At 41.5% G+C, this 25,017-nt stretch overlaps 1 protein-coding gene across 1 annotated transcript in view; it reads left to right on the top strand.

The window, feature by feature from the left end:
* Nucleotides 1-25,017, top strand: part of grm7 (glutamate metabotropic receptor 7) — a 240,736-nt gene that overhangs the window by 185,416 nt on the left and 30,303 nt on the right. Inside the window, exon 8 of the mRNA XM_071915348.2 lies at nucleotides 16,690-17,625. Within this exon, the coding sequence (XP_071771449.1) occupies nucleotides 16,690-17,625 (936 nt within the window). The remainder of the gene's footprint in view (nucleotides 1-16,689; nucleotides 17,626-25,017) is intronic.

Raw genomic sequence — 25,017 nt, forward strand, 5'->3', positions numbered from 1 at the left:
TTTTATATATATTTATATGTTTGTTTGTGTGTGTGTGTACATCTCTTTTCCCTGTCTGTCTTTTATGTATTTTTTCATACATTGCATGCCTGGAATCTTAATATCAGAAGAACAGAGGCAGAATCTCGGGTTAAAGAAGTCTGAATTGTAAGACACGCAGAAAAGAAAAGCACAAGTCAAATGCAATTTTTTTTTTCTATTTCTGTCCTTTTCTTCTTTCTTTCTCTCTGTCTGTCTTTGACTCCCTGTTGGCATAGGGCTTTGCGATGGCTTAATGGGTCAATCAGACTAGCGTTTCGGTCTAATGGGTCTCCGTCAGGGTTTATGTGGCTGTAATCTGCCTAGGACAACTCTTTCACTCACTGGCTGAAATCTGCCCTGGACAGCTCTTTTAACTGAGCAGCTGAAATCTCATTCGGATGAATTTTATTTAGTGGAATACAAACAGACAAACATACATGATTCCTCACAGCTTGTGTGAGTTATGTACTGGGAAATTGTGCTGTTAATGATAATGTACAGTATAATGTATTCCTGCACATACTGCTTTAGCATTTACACTCTTGAGCAAGAAGAGGAGGAGGTATTATATTCACACACAATTCACTGTTACTTTTCCACATAAAAGTTACTAGCACACACTGACATAACGCATGCTGTTATTGACATTTGGTGTGTTGACAAGTAGCACAAATGTGTGTTAATGTAATGTTAATAATGTAAGTGTGTAGAATCATGACTTTATTGTTACTAACATGCATACTGTAGATTTCAAATAATCATATACATTTAGGTTAGAATTCATTGGGCAGTGATAAAGTCCACCAAAGGGGCTTTTTGGAGAAAGGTGAGTGATGAGAATAAAATGCCAAGAAGTAGACAGAGGTAGACACATGTAAATAACCAGGCAAGTCAATTAAGAACATATTCGTATTTACAATAACATCCTGGCAAAAGTAAAGTAAACCAGTAACAAACAGGAAAATCTGTTTGAGTGTCCCTGATATAGGCTACACCACAATGTAATCTCATTCATAGTAGAATCCATACAGGTGGATTAAATTGTTCACATCCATGTATATGGGATTACCAGTTTAATTTAGAAAATGGTGCTCTCTGAGGATGACTAGTGAAATCGCTATACGACACGCCGAAATCCCTGCAAGACACTGTTTAATAATGTACCCACATACCTCGGCTTTGGACTGCACATATCGTGTCACAGTATTACGGTGTTATGGCATTTGACAGCTACTCTTTGTCCGAACAGAAAGTACAGCAGCACTATGTGTGCTTGAATTTTTAGATAAGCTGCCCTCTGCGTCATTGTTAGCTGTATATAGATCTTGGATCAATCTGATTCATGTATGCATCCACCCTGATACAATCCATTGTCCATAGCCTGATGATAGCCTGGTCTCAGAGTCGTGAAACTATTCTACACACAGGAGCGAATGTCAACTGTATTGCAAAAAATAAATAAATATATATACATTGTCTATTGACACAGACAATATTTTTCCCTCATTCGTTTCCTCCCTCTCCCCTCCTCTCTCGTGACATCTGCCGCTAATCCTCTCTGGGCCGGAGACCCTGTTTCATCCCATTCCCAGCCTCAATTGAGATTAATTCAATTTATCACTTGTAATTTCTTTTCCCCTTTAGTAAACCCCTTGTATATTAGCTTGGCAGTCGGTCTCTTCAGAGGGCCAAATTGATTCTGCATGCTACGTGATACTTTCTGCATGCGGTGTATATACACATTGTGTTATCGTCTGCACCAGAAAGGACCGTGGGGTAGGAGAAGGCTTCCGCATGGCTGTGGTGCCTACGTGTCTCTCTGGACTCAGATGAGTCACAAATGACTCTCCCACTGGATTCCAAGTGTTGGCCCTCGGCCCCTTGTCCCAAATGTCGTGTGTGTGTGTGTTTGTCTGCATGTGTGTGTGTTTGTGTGCTGAGACTGAAGCCCCACAGTGCTCAATGAATGCTCGCTCCTTCTTTCTTTCTTTCTTTCTTTCTTTCTTTCTAACTTCACCCTCTCTCCCTCTCTGTTTCTGTCTTCAGGGAAGGTTTCTGACTTGAGATTCTCAGCATTTAAAAGGCAAAAAGTCAAATGAGTGATCTACTTCTTGCGCTGTACTTCTTGTTGAGCTTCTCTCTGCCTCTCTGCCTCCTTCTCTCTGTGATCATGTGGGATGTTAGGTTTGGAGTGGATAAGATCAATCTCAAAGAGTGCATTTCCTGGAATAGTCTTTTAGGCTTTCTGAATAAATGCATATTTATGTGAGAAGCTGCAGGTATTTATACTAAAAGAACGGGAAACGGAAAGGGGAGAAGAGGAACAGGATGAGGCAACCTCTCTAAAATGCTCACTTTGAGAAAAAGGAGAGAAACAGTCAGAGAGAAAAAAGGCAGAGTTTAAGTGGATTGATACACAAGTGGTTTGTCTGAGGGAAAGTAATGTTTGCCACTTCTTTTCTGATTAGTTTTACATGTCATTTTGTAGTGTGTTGCACACAAACATTTCCGTAACGTGCTCACCTTTCCTGCCCATTGTTTCCAGTAATTGGCCATGTCACACCTAAAATTCCCATCCACTCAACTCTGCAAAGGAAGAGTCCTTTTGATTTTAAACTTCACTCATTTTTCCAAGTGACTGATCCACTGTGTGATCGCCAGATTCACACATCTTGCAGTCTACTCACAGATTCACCCACAAAGAGAAAAAAGTATGAACAGTTGAAGAAAGTGAACCAGTTTTTTTTTTTTTTTTTGTAATTATCATTTTAAATAAAATGACTTTGCAGTAAAGTTTGAATTTAGCCTCGTAATTCCCATGCAGCCCAAGAGGGAAGATAAAAGAGTGAAGCACATGAAGAGGAAAAGGCAGTGAAGGAAAGATGAAGGCGCACAGGCACAAGCGACACAGTGACATCTCATCTCCCTATGATCTTTTTAGCATGGCCTTTGTGTGCCTCTCTCTATAAGGGTTGGTATATCAGATGCAGCATAAGAGGAGGAAGAGAGCAAAAGCCGTACAACAGAGAATAAAAGAATGAAAGGAGACAAGAAAGTGAGCAACAGACTGCAAAAAAAAGTGATTTTGCAGTATGATTTGGCCCACAGTGACTGGTGTGGCAGTTGTAAAGGGAATGGTACATGATAAACCATAAGGTGACTTGTGCATCAGATGGAAATGATGGTGCTGGCGGGGGTAATGTTCAGTAAAGTTCAGTAAACGTGTGTGAGAGTCCTGGCAAAAGAGACAATATAGGATCAAGATAGTCCATCAGATGCAGAGGATGAAAGACAGGGCCGATCAGAGGAACTGAGTAAAAGCCGTGAAAAAAGAATGTGAATATGAAAGGGGACATGAAAGCGAGAAACGGATACAGAGGGACAGACATTTCGGGGTCTTCTCACTCTGACGCGCGGCCATGTTTCTCTTTAATGTAAGATATAAAGCAGGGACCTGAAATCCGACAAGTGAGCGAGAAACAGACAGACAGACAGAAGAAGACATATTGGGATTTCAATGACCCTTTGACTGCGCGCCTCTCTCTATAATGAAGTCAAAAGAGACAAAAGGATCAAAATGGTACAACATGCAGTTTTAGAGACGAGGATTATAGGAATAGAGCGAGACACAGATGTATTATTATCTCATCTTTCTATGACCCTTTGCCTGTGTCCATCTCCCTTGTGTAAGAGGATATAAAACGATGGCCGAGATTGGACGAGCGGCAAACAGACACAGAAAGAGGGAGACGTATCTGGATCTCGTCTTTCTGTCCCTACGCCTGTGTGCCTCTCGCTATAATGTAGCATGAGGAGACAGACGCGGCAAGATGGTACATCAGATGCAGTTTGAGAGAGGTAGATCACACGAAGCAAATGCTATAGCGCAGACACTGAGAAAAGGGGCGAGGAAAAGGGAGAAACCGACAGAGAGGGAGAGAAATATGAGGATGTCATCTTCCTGTGACCCTACGCCTGTCTGCGTCTTCATAGTGTGAGCGGTAGAGAGCGAAAGGGATAAAACGGTGACTGAAATGGTACAAGAAAGTGACACCCAGACGTGGGGGAGAGACATTGGAATCTTGTCTTTCTGTGACCCTTTGGCTGCATGCCTCCCTCTATAATTTAGTCAAAAGAGAAAAAAAAGGATTGAGATGGCATATCAGATGCGGTTTAAGAGAGTTGGATCTTGGGAAGAGTGGATGCTGTAATATAGGCGATGAGAGGGGGCAAGGAAGGGAGAGACATATTACGATCTCATCTTCCTGTGACCCTACGCCTGTATGCATCTCTATATTGGAAGGGGAAGAGTGTGAAAGCTATAAAACAGTGGCTGAGATTGGAGAAGGAAGCGAGAAACAGACAGAAGGAGATATATATTAGGACCTCGTCTTTCTCTATATGCCTGCATGCCTCTCTCTCTATAATGTAAGCAAATAGAGGAAAGGGTCAAGACGGTCCATCAGACGCATTTAAAGTAATAATCTGCGATATTTTCATATAAATACATTTCTGTTGTGCTACTCTTTATCGCTGATTGATAAAATTCAATAGTGATTCACGAAAGCTTTTACATTTGCTGTTCTATAATAAAATCACGTTTGCACACCTGACAATTTCAGTCATGGGTGCTGGGAGAAAAAAAGAGTAATATAAATATATGAGACTCCCGCATTTGTGGTTCTAAACACACAGTGTTGGTCTTCTGCCGCACCAGAAGTGATGTGTTTTACATTTCCAGCAGCAGCAACAGCAGTTTGTTATATGGAATAAATAGAAGAACTGGGTAGTTAGCATGAGCAGTGATAGCCACCATGGCTCAACAGACAAAAGAAAAGAGCGCCACCTACAGAAACTCAAACGTCATCAACAGAAAATCCAAGTAAAAAGACATCACAGTACTGCTTGATTGACAGGTGATCTCGGGGAAGTGCACACAGACCTCGCTGATTAACACTTTGAGAGAGGAGGAAACCGTGAAACAGACTGAGACACAGAGAGAGGGAATCATGTTTGAATCTCATCGTCCCACGGCCCTCTGATGGCATGTTCCTGTCTGAAATGTAACATGAAGAGACAGGGATTAAATATCAGATGCAGAGAAAGTGAAGGGTGGAACAGAGAAAGCCACACGTGAGTACAGAAGAGTCTAAAAAAGCAAGAAAAAAACAATGAGAATAGCATGACAGAGAGACAGACACATTAGGACCTCATTGTTCTATAACCCCAGACTGTGCATTTCCATAAGACGATGAGAGAAATCAGAGAGAGAGAGACAAACATATTTTGATGGCAACGTTCTATGACCCTTCAGCTGCCTGTATCTCCATAATGGAGCTTGTTATAGTCGGGGATGGAAATGCACGCTCCGCACTCTTCAAAAATACATGAAACGGCTCAGTGATCTGACAGGATGATTACAGCATCTATCAGAGACGACCAGTCGAACCCACCAACCACCGAGGAGGAGAGAGAGGAGAGGTTTGAGTGATGAAATGCACATTCATACACGCAAATACACATAGATACACACACACAGAGCATATCACAAATTTACACACAGACAGGCACATGAATGTACACCAGCACATGCATGCCACCCATATAGTATAAAGATGCATGATTGCAGACGCATGCACACTCACACACACACACACACACACACACACACACAATCCTGCACACGCCCATATACACAAACCTGCAAAGCTTCACAAACAGATGCAGAGTGAAACTACTGTGTTGTAGCATCAAACAAAACAAGCAAAAATGTACATAAACATATGCATGTGTGTACATACTCATACACAAACACACACACACACACACACACACACACAACCCTATGCTTATAAAAATACACATACAATAACATGTACATTTACAGATACACAGATTTACAAAGATCACTGCATCTAGACAAATATACACAGTGAAGACACTGCAATGCTTTTCATGTATCGACTGAGGAGGAAGCAGTATCTTAAGCCACTGACAGTAATACTGTACATTTCATCTCTCTGTAGACCAGAAAACACGTTACATTATTCATGAAGTTACACAACCCTCATATGCTTGAAATTACCATTTTCTTAAAAAGCTTTTGGGGCTTTTTACAAGCGACGATATCCGCCTAATGCTGCTGCAGAGATCTACCTCTTTACTCCTCTCTCTCCAGAAGCTATGCTCAGGTTTAGTAAGCCATATTGTCTCATTCTCTTAGTGCTCAGTGAGAACAAAAATATCAGAAACAATTTTCAAAGAAAAAAAAAAGAAAAAATCCCAGGTGGAATGTACTTGACAATTAAAGGTGATTCTGACCCAGCAGCGACGGAGAAGATACCGTCTTCTCCTGCAACGTTATCTATAATGGCTCTGAAATCTCTCTCCCCAACGCAGAAATCTGCTGCTACTTGTCTTTCATGTCTGAAAGCTAGAGAGGGAGAGAAAGGGAGACAGAGAAAGAGAGAGAGAGAGAGAGAGAAAGAGAGAGAGAAGGAAGGAGATTCTGATGGGTGCTAAGCCTCATTAGGAGTAATGAAATTTGACCTTGATCTTTGTGAGAGCAATCCTTCACAGCCCTTCTAGCTGTTTTATGAGTCAGATGGAGAGATTTCGAGAGGACAGAGACGGCCCTTAGGAGACACAAGCAGCTCATGAGGACTGTCCGTTCCTCCTGAATGGGGCCAGGAGTAGCCAGGAGGTTAGAGAAGCCATCTTGAGAGCAGGAGGTTGCCAGTTCAAATCCTCACACTGACTGGCTCATGAAGAAAGTCTGTGTGGTTGAAGTCAGCAAATATGCTTCCCTTCCTTCCTTCCTACTGCTGTCAATGTGGCCCGTAAAGCGATGTTGGAGTTCTCGAGAGGATTTGCCCTATTTAGCAATCTTGCATTTGTATAAGTTCAGTGAACAGTGAACCACTGAGAATAGCTGCCCAAGGGAACCACATTCAGCACCGATCTTCCTTTTTATCCCACTTTTCATTGACTTTCATTGACTTTTCATCCACTGTTTGAGAAAAAAGTCTAACAAACATCAGAGGTGTGACAAAGTCAACTTTGCTTGAGTCCCAAGTCAGTCTCAAGTCTTGAGGCACAAGTCTCAAATCTAAATGTAGAACACCAAGTCAAGTCAGAACAAATCAAGAGTCCAGTATCAATTTAATATCTTAAACAAAGCAAAATATCTAGGACTTTTCAGTGCAATATGGTTTTAATAGGATAAAAATGTGGTAAGTACATCATGAGTTTGATTTCTATAATCAGTTTCAACTTCAATAAATGCAATCATTCCATACAAAAAACAATTTAAATTCAGTCGTCTGGTGGAACTGTCACGTCAGGTGGAAGACTTTAGAAACCTTTTCAAGTCATCAAAGTACAAGTCAAAGTCAAGTTCCAAGTCACCAGAACCCAAGTCAAGTCTCAAGTATTCTCTTCATGCATCAAGTCAAGTCTCAAGCAATTGAAATTGAGACTTGAGTATGACTTGAGTCCAAGTCATGTGACTCGAGCTCCCACCTCTGACAAATATATGTGTACCTCTTATACCACTATAGGAACGAAAAGCCCAAAGGAATTTTTTTTTTTTTTTTTTTCACATCTTGGCATTTACTGCTTCATAGAAAGTTAGGTTTCCTCTGATAAGGATTTGTGAGGTGTGGTGTTGTGTGATTCAATTTGGTTTTAATTTACTCTGGTTTACTTTAGAGAGTGTCAAATATCTTAGATTATTTCCAGGAAGAAACAGAATAACTACCTTGTATTTGTTGTTTGTCTCTGGCTTTTCCCCATTTGGCTAATAGAGCAGCAGTGCCTGTAGATGTGGATTCCCACTCTTTCATCATGCATACTGCTCTGCACAACAGCGACTGAACCATTTGTTTCAAAGATATATTGTGTGGGAATGTATTTAGTCATACCGATGTCTGCTTTCAGTGATGTACTATACTGTCTCAATTTTCAGTTATATAATAGTGTGCTGCTTTTGCCGGGGTTTGGCTTGCATGGCGGTTTCTTGGGAATGCAGTTGAAAGGAATATAATTATTCAAATTTTGTTGTTTTTCTCCTGACTGTAACTTTTCTTTGAAGAAGGGTTAGGAGTGTGTTTTTATTCAGATTTATTCAACACCTGAACAAGAGAACAAAGGCATTTAATTTCTCACCTGTGGGGAAACACACTTCTCTCCCTCTTAGCCGTTAATATACGCACGGTTTTCATTATTTGCTTTTGAATAATCAAAGGTCGCAGCAGGTCACCCATGAGCGCAACATTTAAGACTCCAAATAAAGTTGAACAGAAAAAGTTGCTCGTAAAAGCTTCAGCAAATATGTTGCCCTCTGGGATTATGATGAAGGCTTAACTGAACTGAAGATGTTTTTTTTTTTTTTTTCATTTTCCTCTCAGCTTTGAAATCTGTTTTAATCCTTGCTTCCGTTCAGAAAGTTCTCTAAGTATTCTCGAAGAGTCTCTTTTGTCATCTGTTGATTTAAACATTACATAAAGTGGTAGCAAATGTAAAACTCACTCTGCAGCCATCCTGCATTAGTACTGCATGGTTTCTCAAACAATTTCTCTTGGCGGTGGCGTAACAGAGCAGCATCAGGCGTGTTAAAATAAGTTATATCTGTACACTATTTCCCAACGCACAGGATCAGATGTGTCTATCCTTTGCGAAATTAAACTGTGCTTACGTAGCTGATTCACTGAATTTTGCTCACGACACCTCCAGAAGATTAAAATATGTAAACCCAGAACCACCCCATTCCATAACAAGAACCATGTCCTTCTATGCTAATATATTTAAACTAGAAATCCACCCTAAAACACTTCTAACGCTGTTTAAAAAACTGCCATTTGCGATGTACCTTGCATTTCTGGGTCCATTTTGTTGTTTGGCGGTGTGTTTTTCTTAGACGTAGACGATGTGACATCACGCTGAGATATTTCCAGTGCAGTGAATGGAGTTTGATGGCAGGTTTTGGTGTCAGTCCCTCAGAATCAAGCAGAGCAAGGGCTTCTTTCTAGACTCACCACTTTGCATGAAACTTTCAGCAGTCATACAGGGAGAAACCCATTGTAGAAGAGGCAGAGAGACCAATTTCTCCACCAACAGTATCCTCAATAGACCATAATGCACGTTTTGAGTAAAGGGTGTGACTCTCTAACTACTCCTAAAGTAGTTGAGGCAGGTTGAGGGAAAGTGGGTTCACCAAAAAAGTAAATTGCGACACTTCATGACAAAATATCCCCTGAAATGCATTGAACAACTCAGATCGATCATATATAACTGCGAATCCCGAGGGTGGATCTTTCATTTTAAATGCGACAATACATCATATACAATGTATTTAGATGATTCTTAAATGATTGTACTCATGGCCTAAACCATTCTGGGCTTATTTCCAAATATGCCATCATTAATTCAGCCAGGCAGGATGTCTCCTTGGTCACCTAATAGTCTCACACACACACACACCCCCCCCCCTTCACTCTTTAATGAGCGTATTGAATGCTTTCGCAGTTAATCAAAATGTGATGTTTGCTTGGAAGGAAATTAGTTCCGCACTGTGTATTTGTCATATGAATGCAATCTTATTTTGTTAAAATGCATTGTTGGGGTATGAAATGACTCAGTCGCCGCAGTGAACCTGTTGGGGCAGCGATTCTTGTCTGTTCGCTCTGTTTTCCTTTCTATTTCTCATTTTGTTCCTGTCACTCGGGCTTGCCACTAATCTGCTAACTGTGTACATTCAACTGCACACAGCCTCGCAGGGATCTGGGGGAGTTATTTCCCTTTCCATTCAATTAATCAATTTAATCATGATCCACAGTCGCCAAGTTAATGACTGTGCCACACATTAATAGGAAGGAAACTAGAGTCTGCGTGCGCGCGTGCGTGTGTGTGTGTGTGTGTGTGTGTATTTTTGTGTGTTTGTGCGTGCATTTGTGCCTCCATGGTGGTTAGATGTTAGTTGACTCAGTTGAGGGATGCTTGAGTTTTGACGACTTTTATAATTAACAGAGGCAGTTAGTCACAACTGACAGGAACCATTACGCACAGCCGATGACTGTACTACGCTGTATGGGAACGAATAGGAAAGTGGAGAGTCCCATTGACTTGCATATTAGCATTAGCATAAAAAATCTGTTCCACTGTGAGGGCATGAGCGATTTGGAACAGCTGAAACACTGAAATGAGTCTCAGTCGGGATGATGGAAGAAAGAAAGGTGAAGGGAAAAGAGGGGGGGGAGGGAATGAAGTTAAGAGGGGAGGAAGGTCTGAAGGAAGAAAGATGAAATGAAAAGAGGGAAGAGGGAAGGAAGGAGAAAGAAAGGTTGGAGGCAAGGAAAGAGCTACGATCAAAAGAGGGAAGAGTGCAAACGAGGAAGGAAAGAAGGAAGAAACAAACAATCAATCAAAGGACACACAGAGGGAAATAAGGAGCCAATGACTATATGTCTGAACAAAGAACAAGACAAAAAATAGATATAAATGAACCAGAAACAGCAAAAAGCCATATTTTAAAAGTGTTTTACTGCAGTTGCATGGATAGAGTAATGAACCAACACTGGCAGGATGGAATGAGAAAGTAAGAACCCAGTAGGAGGGGCAGTGCGGGGCAGTAAAGACTCAAGGCCAAGCAGGAGATGGATCTTGTATCGTATCCATAGCAACAGCGCCGTTAATCCCATTACTATTTCCTTAGCGTATTTAATGATGAGCTCAGGGACTGGGGCCCCCTAAAGGCTGGATAATGAACTGCGGTGTGCGCTGGTGGCTGCTGTTAAATTGCTGTGGGAAGGGCCGAGGAGGAGGGAGCTAATGAGCACATGGATTAACCGCTCCCAGCTAACAGCCAGTGTACGGAAAGCGCCCACCCACACACACACACACATACATATACACCATGACTCGTAAACACAGTATTCAACGTGACCCCAATTTGATTTAATCCCATGGACCCATATGGGAAGATTTGTTGTTGATTTAGTACTGAATTGTCTATGCTGTACATAAGGATATAATAGTGGTGACAGTAAAACCTATGACTATAATAGTGATTATTACATTCTTCAAAATGGGATAATTTCTGGTGAATTAAATCATAGTGCAATAAATTAAACTATTCCTCATTTGGCTGGGGATCCTCTGAAACCCCCTCAAGGACCCCTGGAGGCCCCAGGACCCCACTTTTAGAACCATTGCCCTGGATAGATACATGAATTTGAAAAATGGAACAAGATTTAAGGGAAAGAGAGAGAAGAGCATGAGGCAGAGGGGAGGACAACAACAGGAGGAGAGCAGGACACTGAACATGAGACGAACAAAGTGAAAGAGAGAGATGCTGAAAGGAAGAACGAAGCAGTTTCACCTCCAGTATCTGCAGAGACGGAGCAGGTTTTCTTCTTCTTCTTTTTTTCTTACTGACGGTTTGTTTGTTTGGACAGTGTATACAGTATTTTTTATGCAGACCGATGCTAATGTCAGGCCATTTGAAGTGCTCACCTGACCTGCAGCCTACAACGACATCAAGCCGGTGGGCAGACAATTTATTGGCAGCGGAGTCTGACAGCAGAGCAGAGGCAGGCGGAAGAGCAAAGGTCTGCCTGGGACTGATAAGGGAGAAAGAGAACCAAAGAGAAAGAGGTAGAGAGAGAGGTAGAGAGAGGTAGACCGAAATAGAGGAAGAGATGGATGGCAAGAGAGAGAGAGAGAGAGAGAGAGGGAGAGAGATGGCGAGGTTGTGCACAAAGAGAACCCTCGCCCCCTCTGCTCTTTTCTCTGTTCTTCTCTCTTGTCTCTGCCGAAAACTGCTAAAAGAAATAAATAATCTGCTCCTCTTGTCTCCCTCCCTCTTGTTTCTAGTTCTGCAGCTTGTACTTCCCTGCTTTCTTATAATCTTTCACTCCCCTGCACTCTTTTCTCTCTTTTCTCTCTTCAACCGCACGGCGCTGAGGTTTAATGGCGCCAACCATCCTAACAGTATAATCTGTCAACTCTCTGTCTCTGGTTTCTCTTGCTCTCTCGCTGTCTCGCTCCCTCTCTCTCTCTCTCTCTTTTTTAATAATTAGATTTTAATGAAACTTTGATTTCTTTGAAGAGGAATTTTAAATTGTGTTAAATTCACTGGCAGGGACCTTTTTAATTGCCTTGAATTCTTTTTGAACTGTAGGAATCGGCAGGTGTTTCAAACAGTATAGGTGATGTGTTTCTTTTGTGCGTTATTTGAATTCCCCTTCGCCAGAGAGGCCGCGCTCATACTCCTATAGTCTCGTTCTTTTAAACCTGTGAGATAAAGTCTGTGCCACGGCAGACACTGGTCTCCATTTCACTTCATCTCTCTCACAAAGTCATGTCAGGTTGTAGGAGCAGCAGGGGTTCAGGACCCTGTGACTGACTCACTGGGTAAAGGCTGCTCTTCAGCTGGAGGTGCCCGGAAAATGGGAACGTGGACTTTTGTATGGGCGCATAGTCATAGATTTAAGACCAGAGAGACCTCTTGTCCAGATCTCTCTACCAGCTGTGACACCTCTTCAAAGACCTGAGTGAATTATTGAACACGTCGCAGTAGCTGGCAGCCCTCCCGACCGCTACGAAGGGTAGACGGATGGTGTTTCCATTTAAATGATTGACCCACCGTCGCTCCTGGCGCTTTGAATCCCATTTGAATCCCCGGTCTGAATTCCTTTTGGATTTGTGAAGCCGCGAGTCATTTCATAACCAGGCGCTACTCTGCCGCTCATCAATTCTGTATAGTAAAGCTTGTTTCTTACATGACGAGTCGCATTTGAATACATTTCATGTGCTAAATGGGGCGACATATTCACCTGCGTATGAGATATTACTGAGGAGGAGCAGCAGGGATTTGTGTCAGCTGGTCATGTAATTTTGATGGCCCATGTGTCGCAGTGCTTGGCATATAGCTAAAAAGCTTAGCTGGAGTGTTGGAAGTGGACAAAGTGTGGGAGGGAAGGATGGATGGGTGGAAGAAAGGCCTGATGAATGTGAGCGGAACCTCATAATAGAAAAAAAAATGCAGAAAGAGAAAGAGTGGTGGCAGAGAGGGTGAGATATGCAGAAGATGTGTGGGAGGAAGAAAAAGAAGAGGAGGGAAGAAATTGTTTTATTTCTTTTCCTTTTCTTCAGTGTTGGCCTGGCGCCTTTGGGAGGGAGGGGGATTAGAGGGTTGTTGAGAGTTTGCCGTTTTGTTGTGGTTCTGAACGCTCACCGTGGCCAAATACAAGTCTCAGCCTGACTCAGTCTGTCGGTTTGATGCAGCGTTTTATCCCCGACTTTCCCAGGTTATCAACTTGGCTTTTTGGTGCTACACAGGGAGGCTGGAGAGTCTGGATGATAGTGGGAGGTGATAACATCCCGTATCAATATTTGACTGGTTCCTCAAGTATTGCCTCTGGCCTCTGAGACCAAGGACTGATTCAGATCGGTCTTTCATAGATAATCTATTTGAGGATGCCCTTAACACCGTGTAATTGATCAGTTCTGGGTCACAGTAGCCTTTGAAATCCCTCCAAGTCTTTTCAAAACCTTCAAACAGAAGCCAGCTAACTGCCAAAATAAAGAAACATCAACACACAATAATCGGGTATTTGGCCCCCATCAGTCACCAGAACTGCTTCCAAGCCTGGGCATAGAGTCAAGAAGGGCCTGGAACACTATTGGTAAGATGTGAACTAGGAGATTTACATATTTTCTTTCACAGTGCAGCTCTTTTCCCCTGCCCCTTTTCATATAATAGCATATTGAAAATTAAATATTGAGGATACTTCTGACTAATCCAATTGCTCCCTTTTCCCAGTGTAATATAACAATAATGTGATAGTTCCTATGGGGAAATTCTCTCATGGGTCAGGTACAGACCAGCGCTCCTCAAGCTCATAGATTTCAGTGCCTTGCTCAAGGACACTTCAGCAGGATGGATGCTTGTCGCCATGGGCGCTTGAACCCAGGTCCTCCAGTTACAGGACATTGCTCCTATTCACTATGCTGCCCGGCTGTAATATTGAGTAGTAATTGTAGATAACTGACATATCTACTCAGATAACTGTTATGATCCAGGTGGAATTTATCCATATTGATGTTTCCCTAATAGGGTATTCATTACTCATTAGTGGCGGTCAAGCTGTCAAATCAATGAGACCTTTGCTTCAGTAACAACACACTCACACACACACACCAGAGCCAAAGCAAATGCTTGTTTAACAGCGGTGCTACACATTGAAAGATAAGATCCTAGCTATAAATCCAGGACCAACCAACCATAACCTCAGAGTCAATGTCTTACAATGCCATTACTTACAATGGGTTTCTACAACATGGTGAACTTCTAGGTTTTAGAGTGTATGGAATAGACTGAGACTGGGTCACTGAGGTTTTATATTTATTTTTTTCTCCTGCACTTAGGGTTCAAGGTAAAGCCATGCATGGGGTTTTACCAAGAACCTCTGTGAGAGAGTTTCACATTTCCCTTTTATAGATACACACAGGCCATCCAGGTGTTTGTGGGATACAGCTAAATCCCAAACACTGCCACCATTCTCTCTGGCAGCACAAAGGAACTGAGAAGACTCGGACTGACTGGATAATCACACATGCTGCTTAAAAGCCTGAAACATCCATTTAAGACCAAGGTGACAATAACATTCAGGGACATATTTATGAGCAAGGCCCACAACTCAGATCAATCTCTAATCCAATCACTGATTATACCTTACACATCCATGTGTAAGAGTAAACGTGACTCACTTCATGACATGCTGACAAAAATACTTAATAGATGTTTAAATTTGGTTAACTGACAAGGTAGAAATGCATTGTTTGGATGGGAATCTATGAGAGGGGACAAGTGTTTGCCCCACTCATTTGTTTTTACTGCTTAGCCCAAACTCAAAATCTACAAAGGAAAATGAAAATCTAGGAATCGAGGAAAAATTGATGTGACAATGTGACGTCATATCGAGATATTTCCAATGCAGTAGAGTTTGATTGCAGGAAATTTTTCAGCTATCTAAAAAATCAATTGTCCACATCAGATTTTGGTTTCAACAATGTATTCAACAATCATACAGGGAGAAATCCATCGTAAAAGAGGCTGAGATACCAATTTCTCCAACAACAGCAGCCTCAATAGACTGCAAGAGAATGAGCGAATGCAATGCAGCCACAAGCATAGGCATAGATTTGGGGGGAGACATTAGTATTCTGAAGTAAGGGGCTCTGATATTATTATTATTTTTTTATTTTTCCATCTAATGTAACCATTCACTGACATCATATCTCTCTTCATTGAGGATATGTAATTTTAGGTATTTTTACCAAAATAACATACACAGTAATTTATTCTTTCCACCTTCACCTATACTCTAACCTCTGTTTTCCATCTTATGTTTTCAACTTGAGAAAATTGAGATTTAAACATATTCCAAATTAACAAGCAGGAGGTCTGTAATTTATTATTTTTACCTTCACCTTGGAGAAGTATAGTCAAGATCTGTAATATATTCCAAAATACCAAGTAGAGGCCCTGTAATGCAGCATAATTTTTAAGCCCTTGACAGCTTTTACATTTTCACATAATAAAATCATGGATGTAGTGGAAGGGAAAGTCACCTAAACTCAGCTTTTAAACAAGGGAACCACTCTTTTGAGCTAATGTTTTTGATATAAAGTCACAGCATACCTTATGAAGTACTGTCAGACAAAACTATATAAGAATTTTTCTTGAAAGGGCCTGGAAATAATACTATTTTTAAAATATAATAGATTTTTGTTTGGTAGTGGTAGTTTGCCTTATGTTAAAGGACAATTCTAGCGCAGTTGGAGTTTTTGCTCATTTCCTGCGTTCACTTACTGTTTTACAGTTTTTCCAGTGCTTTTATCACCTTATGAGATATTTGATATTTTTTACTTCATCTTAATTGTTTTTCAAAGTAAATATTTTGAAACAAACACTGTCTAAATATTATGAGGTACTCCCTGTAAAGAAGAGGGTAGCAATTTTAAGCCATAATTGTGTAAAATCTAGTTTTAATTTCCGTTTCGTTTTACAGACTGGCGGAAGCGTCTTGTTTTGGTTCGCACACTGGCTTGACTGGGATGTGATTGACAGCTAATATAACCACAGAGAATGTTAGCTGTTGGTTGACAGACTCATTTTGGAGAGGAAAACTCAGAACTCGGACATGTAATGACCCAGAAGCAGTATGTTTGTTTACAAGCAGAAAGCAGAAGTAAGGTGGCGCCTCCTGTCTCGTCTCGGCTCTTGCAGTGTTCCCAAATGCGCACATTAATATGGAACGGTTACTGGAACTTCTTTTAAAATGTAAACGTTTATAGCCTGATATTGCCGTTCCGATGCAACTCTGTAAAACGTGATTGTCGGCTTCTGATTCACAGTGATGGATTACCTTTACCAACCTAAGTTGTTTTTTATGCCATTTGGAATTGAATGGGTGTGAATGAGGCCGCAAGGTTTGCAAAACTGATTTAAGAAATATCTTTAATCGCAGTGTATGCATGTAAAAACAGCCAGAATTAACATTAAAAGGATGGAAAAGTGAGCCAAAAACTCAGTGTGCCTACCTTTGCATTTACCATTAAGCCACTGAATCTAACCATTCATTGTCTCCCATGCTGTCTCTGCAGATCGAGGACATGCAGTGGCCTCGAGGGGAGCAGGACATCCCCAGCTCCGTATGCAGCCTGCCCTGTAAAACCGGCGAGAGGAAGAAGGTGGTGAAAGGAATGCCCTGCTGCTGGCACTGCGAGCCCTGCGACGGCTACCAGTACCAGTTTGACGAGTTCTCCTGCAAGCTCTGCTCCTACAACATGAGGCCCAACGCCAACCGCACAGCTTGCCAGCCTATACCCATAATAAAACTGGAATGGCACTCGCCCTGGGCTGTGATCCCGGTTTTCCTGGCCATGCTCGGGATCATCGCTACCATTTTCGTCATGGCGACGTTCATACGGTACAACGATACACCGATTGTTAGAGCGTCCGGGAGGGAGCTGAGCTACGTTCTTCTGACGGGGATCTTTCTGTGTTACATCATCACGTTCCTGATGATCGCCAAGCCGGACATTGGCGTGTGCTCCTTCAGGAGGATTTTCCTGGGTCTGGGGATGTGCATCAGCTACGCCGCTCTTCTCACCAAAACCAACCGCATCTACCGCATCTTCGAGCAGGGTAAGAAGTCGGTGACGGCACCCAGGCTGATCAGCCCCACCTCACAGCTGGCGATCACCTCGAGCCTCATCTCGGTGCAGCTCCTCGGGGTGTTTGTTTGGTTCGGGGTGGACCCGCCCAACACCATCATAGACTACGATGAGCAGAAGACCATCAACCCAAATCTGGCCCGGGGGGTGTTAAAATGCGACATCACGGATCTTCAGATCATCTGTTCGTTGGGTTATAGTATCTTGTTGATGGTGACATGTACTGTTTACGCGATAAAGACCCGCGGGGTTCCAGAGAATTTTAACGAGGCCAAGCCCATTGGGTTCACCATGTACACCACCTGCATTGTGTGGCTGGCTTTCATACCCATCTTCTTTGGCACGGCACAGTCGGCAGAAAAGGTAAGGGCCAATGGATGGATGGAGGGAGATGAGTGCAAGGCTGGATGTAGATGAAGGATAGATGGATAGAGGGAGGAATGATGGATGGATGATAGATGGATGGATGGATAAAAAAACTTGTGTCCTGTATTTGTATGAAACTGTATTGTTTAAAGAAACATCACACTCTATGTTCATCATCCTTTGTCTTTCTAATCAGATTTAAGGAGCAGAATTCAAAGAGTCTTGTTACACATCTTTTCATTGTTAGCTACAGAAATAATTTTTCCCCATACAAAATACAGACTTATCCCGGTTTTCCTGTGTTTATAAACCAGAAAACAGCACGGCCCCTGTTACACTGTAATTACAAATCACCAACAAATCACAATCCAACAAAAATCTGTGTCAAGTGGGGCATTACTGCATCATTCATAATGGGTGACTGTCAGTGTTGTTTCCTGTTCTATTAGCCTAAAGGGTTCCAGACAAGCCTGATCTGCTAGTGGAAAATAATCTCATTCCCATCCGTGCAAAGAAGAGAAATGCTTTGATATGAAACTCAATGAGCCGGATTCTGCAGTTCTCTCTTAAATTAAAAAAAAGAAGATAAAAAGTATAAAAAATAAAAATAAAAAAAAGGCTGTTATGATGTTCTTGTTTTATAAGTGTAGGAATCCTGATGAAATTTATTGCGGCAATACCCCGTGTTGTTAAAATATTGCATTAAAATAGTGACATATTTCTTATTATGTGTTTGTTACGACCCCGGGCATTGTTTGTTCTCATCAACTACTCGGTCCTGATGAAGCAATTACAGTGCGGAAATTGAAGCAAAAAAAAAAAAAAAAAGGACAGCTGCAATCCCCAGGTGTTAAGCTGTCTTTCCATAGGTGGTTAGGCTCCTCAGAGACTCAATGTGATTGTGTTTTGTTGTCTCTGTTCTGTTCTGGTTGTAACAGGTCTTAAAAACCCTCAGAAGTTGACATGATTAGCTCGTTTTCAGCAACCGCCTAAGGCTGAAGCTCTGAATTTTGCTGCACTGTGAAGAAACTTAGGATAGAGAGAAAGTTGTGAGAAAAGTTTTAAGGTTCTTACAGTAATTGCATGACCTTTACTTCTTATCACAATTTTATGAAAACTATTCCTTAATGAAATTAGTCTCCACATTTAGGCCTCTGTGAAATATGAAATGCGGTCTGCCAAGCAATGTTAATAAGTTTTAGCAAAAACTCCATCAAGCACTGCGAGGATAAATAATTATTCTGTAAACTCTGTTAAACTGGTTTACGTCCCCATAGGTCTATTTAACTTCTGTTTCTTGTTTTCACATCCTGTCACAGAGTAATCCATGGTTTTGATTAATCGTTTGTCTGGAGGGAAACCACAAATATGTCTGTTGTTTGCTAGGATATATTAATGACACTTTGCTTAATCCACACAGCTATAATGGATACTAGGTGTTATGTGAGGGTATTAGAAGCTATTATAGCAGGGGAGGCTTGTGTTACAGCTCTTCTTGATGCAAATTCTGACCATCATGGATGTAGGTTAGTGTATTAGTTAGTGACAAGTGTAGGCATTATCAGTTAGTACCTGAGTTAATAAGCATTTTGATTAATTATGAATATCCTTATCATACTTAAGTAAAGTTAACCAATTTTTGAACTTTTGGAATAGAGCTCTTTATATAGCCAGAGGCAGAGATTAAGAGGTTTGGTCAGTTCCCTAAGGAGGATATATGGCTGCTGTCTTCACACCAGATCAGCGGCCGAGGTAAGAGTCCACCCAGGCGCTGTTAGGTTTGGGGTTTGATCCCTGGCAGAGTCGCTCTACACTCTAAGCCTCTCTGCTTGGCACTCAGCATTAAAGAGGTGGATTGGGGTAAACCCCTGTGATGGACCGGTGTCCTGTCCAGAGGGATGCACTTGTACACCTAAACTGCTTTAGGCCACAGAAACAGCTGATAAGCTCTTGGCCTGTGAGCGGCCTACCAGCCCTGTCAGTGCACCGTAAGGGAAATTTTGCACCCTGCGGCAAAATTACTAGGCACAGGCTAGTGGCAGCGCTGCACAGTTAATCAAAAAAAAATATTGAAATTGCAATATTGACTTCTGTGATTTCCCAATCGCAAGAGGCAACAAGTTCTTCTTAAAGGGAAAGGTGCTTTTGGACAGGATTTCAAACAAGGTAGTCTTGGGCTGAACCGAATCCCTTGTCTGCATAAATCAAGATTCCTGTCAGAGAAGCATTAGCAACTTTCCACATGCACCATCCTCTGTATGCACCCGTTTTTTGTTTTTTTTAAGCAGTGAAGAAGAAATGTGTGAAGGTATTATTGTAGGAAAAACACCTGATAGAATTTGCATTTTGGAATTTACACAGAAATATTCACGCAATTGTGTTCTAAATTTGAATTCACAGAAAAGATTTACAAATGTGCAAGCAGCTGCAAAAAGGTAATACAGTAATTGCTCACATTTGTTTTTTTCTTGAATATATTTCTCTACAACTTCTCGAATCTGCTGTTGCAACCTATCAGATGTTGTCTTTCGCATCACAAATGGCGACTCACTTTTGCTACAATTGTGGAGCATTTGGTGTAAAAGTGATTTGTAGATCTGAGCCTTCAAGACGCTGCAAGGAGAGAGCTGGTGGTGGTGATGACCAATCAGAAGAGCCTTTCAAGGCAACTTTTTCCTGTTTGTTTCTGCCAATCTGAAAATATACAGTTTTCATGTTATGTGTCTTATGGCTGCCAGTGAGGCTTGTTTTATCACCTTTAAGTATTTATCAAAAGATATTCATATTGGATTTGGTTGTGTAAAAGTTGGCAGGCTGCAAGACCGAAATGTTTTATTCTCTCGGAGGGAATGTCTCGCCAGACTCCACAAATGATACATACATCATAGAACATCACTCAAACTCTTTTATGTATCACTAGGAGCCACTTGAAAATGTGTCATACAAGTGATTTATCAAGCATCACTTAATTTTACTAACTTTTATAACTTTGTTTACCAACATACTCCATGGTGGGCAGTAACGAGCAGTGTGGACTGATTGTAAAAGTTGAGATTTTATTGGAATAAAGTGCCACTTGGTGGATTTGATGTATGCCGAATTTACCAAAAGTCAATAATCATTCATGAAAGTTCTTAAAACACATTCTATCAGGTATATACATTTGGCAACATTACTGCCAGAATTTTGAATGGAGCTTGGCATAGTGTAAAAGAACATAACTGCCAGACTTTTGGATGGAGCTTGGCATAGCATAGGAGACAGAACGGCATGCATCAGGGCTAGAGAGTTGAAAGTTAGAAAGTTTTTATTAAAATACTGTTTGCTGAATCATTTATGCTGAGTTTAGCGAGAGGACAGGAAAGTATTGGGGCTGTCTGCCAACTTTTAACTAACCAAATTCAATATGAATATCTAATAAATACTATATACTAATAATATATGATAAATACTTAGATGTGATAAAACATAACTCACTGGGAACCGTAAGGAGGTAGACATCTTTACAACATTAAGGTTTGTATGATGAAATCTGTATGGTTTTAGATAGCCGGGAAAAAAAGGAGGAAAAAACTGCTTTAAATGGCTCTTCATCCAGGTCACACACTCGCTGCTTTAAAATAAATTTGAGCAAATATCACATTAAGAGTTTGCAGCTTCTATTCCATTCATTCAAATATTGACTTGGACATTTGTAAATAATTTCAATGAATTCAAATTTAATGTTCGGACATGTGTTGGACACATTTTCTATGGGTGTAAATTCCAATATGCGAGTTTTCTGCTACAATAATGCCTTGATAGAAATGACAGAAAAAGCTGTGTCCATGTATTAGAATTCATATCACAATCCCAACATTCAGCAATAAAAATCAATAATATTTTTGTTGGTATCATGCAGCTCTAACTAGTGGGCATTCATTTAAAGGAGTCTCTGGAGGAGGAACACATTTTTACCATAGCAGAAAAAAAACAAAACAGATTTTATTAATGATGTTCCCCTGAAATGGGTACATGTTGGGTGTTTAGGTCTGTTAATTCATAGGTCACATAAATAAGATAGGCAAGGTTTATTGAAGAAGAACTGGATGTGCAGCGAAATGGATCATGAGAGACCTTGGGAGACAGAGATGGAAAAAAAACCTGAGAGGGAGATAGATGAGTGTGGGGAAAAGAGAGAGAAGAAGAAGAAGAAGAAGCAAGAGAGTACAGAGTGATCTGCAGTGTTGTAAATTGGGAGACCGGGGAGAAAACGAGGGAAGGAACGGTGTGATCTGCGGAGAAAGGGGAGAGGGTAGAGAGAGAGAAAGACAAAGTAAATGAGAGAGAGAAAGAGAGAGGGCAACGGAATAAAGAGAAAGAAACAAAAGAGAGAGAGAGACAGAGAGATTGAGAGAGGAGAGAGATATGCGGATATGCCAGATATGTATTTGGATGGCTGCGGGGCTTTTGCCTTCAGCCCTTTGGAGCTGGAGCCGGAGAATGATGTAGAATCGAAGGTGGAAAGAGGCTACATCATTAGGATGAAAGTCTCATCTGGGGAGGGAGAGAGAGAGACAGAGAGAGAGAGAGAGAGAGAGAGACAGAGAGAGAGAGAGAGGGAGAGGGGGATAGAGGAAAAGAGGGAGGAAGAAAGTGAAAATAGCGTAGGTGATTGTGTACATGCGTGTCAGTGTATGTGTGTATACCTGCACACACCTGCATGTTTTTGAGCGTGCAAGGATGTGTGTATATGTGTGTCGGTTTGTTCATTTGTTTGTGTGTGTGCAGTCGTGCGTGTGGATACGTGTGTGTGTGTGTGAACGCTTGACGTCAGCAAGCAGCCAGCAGCTGAGTGGAGCGGTGACATCCTGGCCTTTGCTGCTTGTCATTACCTACCTGGCCCGATGACGAGCAGAATACAAATGAGCGCAGGGGAAGGAGCTGCTCGCCCCGCACAGATGCACGCACACACACACACACACACACACACACACACACACACACACACACACACGCAGAAAGAAACACACACACACACACACAGAAAGAAATACAAACATGGGAGAGCACATGCATGTACACATTAGAACAGGCACACACAGATGTATGTACATGCATACACAGGAGCATATACACACACACCCACACACTCACACACACATAGAAACACATGCAGGCATGGGTGCACACATTGCCACACGCACATACAGACACACACCAAAGCGCATAAACACTTACACATGCAAACGAACTCACTGGCAGACAGCGAGGCACGGAGGAGAGGGAGAGAGCAAAGGAAGCATGAAGGAGGGAAAGAAGGAGCGAGGGAACGAACGAGACAGACAGACGGCGGAGGGAGGGGTGGAGTGATGCAATGAAGGCGCGGGGGAGAGAGAGGGAGGGAGAGAGAGGGACGGAGGGCGAGCGAGGATAGGAGGGTGTAAAGGAGGCTGTGGACCAAGCTGTTGCTGTGTTGAAGAGGCTAGTTTGAGGAACAAACACAAATACAAACAGAAGGAAGGGCAGAGAGGCACAGATTCTCTCCTACGCAATGCAAGTGCAACACTTAGGTAACTGACGCTAATGAATAAGCACATGCAGACACAGTCCACACAAACATGCTCTTATGCACACACACGCACACACACACACACACACAATCGTGCACACATGCACTTGCACTCACACACACCTTCGTTTATGCACACATTCACACACATCTTGTATAGACACAGAAAGAAGCAAAAGAAAGGCATGCAGCCCATTAAAAGTTAATGTAAAAACAGCAATATGAGTCATGATAAAGGTGATTCAAGGACTGAGCACAAAGTTTACATATTGAATAAGGTAAAGACAGCAGCGATGGGTTTTGGGACCACTGGACCAACAGCGGACTGCGATTCTTCCTGCTGGAACCAACTGAACTCTTTTTATTTAAACATCAAAGCAGTAGAACTGAAAGAAAGCACAAAGAGCATGAATTGGACTGGAATTGGATTGCTAGTCTTTTGATTTTGTTTGTTTACATCTCAAAATTTCACTAATCTTTGTATAGTGCTAGACATACAATAGTACTAATAGTAATAGTTTGTTGATCCTCAAACATTTACTGATCCTTGTTTAGTGATTGGTATTTGCATGAGTAGTAACAGATAGCTGTGAAAAAGAACTAAGTCTTGATGCTTTGAATAATTTGTCAAATTAAACTTGGATATGGGTTCTGTATATGTAAATGAAAGAAGAAGGTGGTTTTCTGTCTTCATGATTGGCTAAGTAACCTGTTGGATGGCTGGTGATTGAGGAATAAAGGCTTATTCTACTCTTGCTCTCATTATAAGTCGCCCTGGAAAAGAGCTTCAGGTAAATGCCTTTTATGTAAAATGTGAATGTGGATTTTCTCTCATTATTAACATCAGTTGAGAAGGTATTTCATGAGAATTTTTAGATTTACTTAGCTGAGTAATCCTGCTTTTTGAAATAGACCACTGGCCTGTTCCTCTAAACCAAATTTCTGCTCTCAGGAGCTTTGTAAGCTGATGATCCATTTTATTTACAATGCACAGGATCTGATGTGCCAATCCCTTCTGCTGTTAAAGAAAGTGAGAGGGTAAAGCAACCTGACACTTACTGTAATAGGAGGTGTATTATTGAATATTTGAGTCACACACACACAGTAATATCTGTTAAATTTTAATCAGACTACATAAAGCCTGTGTGCCTACATACATTTCATCTGAGATAAGTTTCTCATAAATTTTTCATGTTTTATTTCACTACTTTCCTAAGCCTCAAACAAACTTCTAAGCCTTAAATAAACTTCTATTCTCTACAAAAAAAAATAAACTTTTTGATTTTGAGTCTACTGAAACACACATGCGCACACTCACACACACACACACACACACGCATGCACACACACACATCCTCATCTCTGCACCACTGTGCAGGGATTGTAATATCAAATAATGCTTAGGGATTAGGCCCTGTGTGCTTAACAGAGTCCTATTCTCATATTGATAAAAGCTGTTTACTGTACCCTGAAAAGGGATTTGCTGTATCTAAATGTAACAGAGGTATATTGTGTGTATTCTCTGATATGAATGCAATGGCAGACTCATTCAGGATTTAGCAGTGAGAGAGTCAGCTTTAGGTTCAGGTTCCTGGGTGAGGTGCTGTATAGTATGTACAATGGATAGACCGGTTGTGTGTGTGTGATTGTGCGTTTGTGCATGTATGTGTGTGACAGAGTGTGTGTGTGTGTTTGGGGGTGGGGGGGGGGGGGGGGAGTTATCAGTATATCAGTATCGATATATCAGTTTGCTAATATATTGGGCCAATTTTGGCCTTTCGATAACAATTGGATATCAGACAGTCAGCGATATGATATGATAGAGGTGAGGAAATCAT

This window comes from Centroberyx gerrardi, chromosome 5 (assembly GCF_048128805.1).
Source record: "Centroberyx gerrardi isolate f3 chromosome 5, fCenGer3.hap1.cur.20231027, whole genome shotgun sequence".
In the NCBI taxonomy this organism is placed as follows: Eukaryota; Metazoa; Chordata; class Actinopteri; order Beryciformes; family Berycidae; genus Centroberyx; species Centroberyx gerrardi.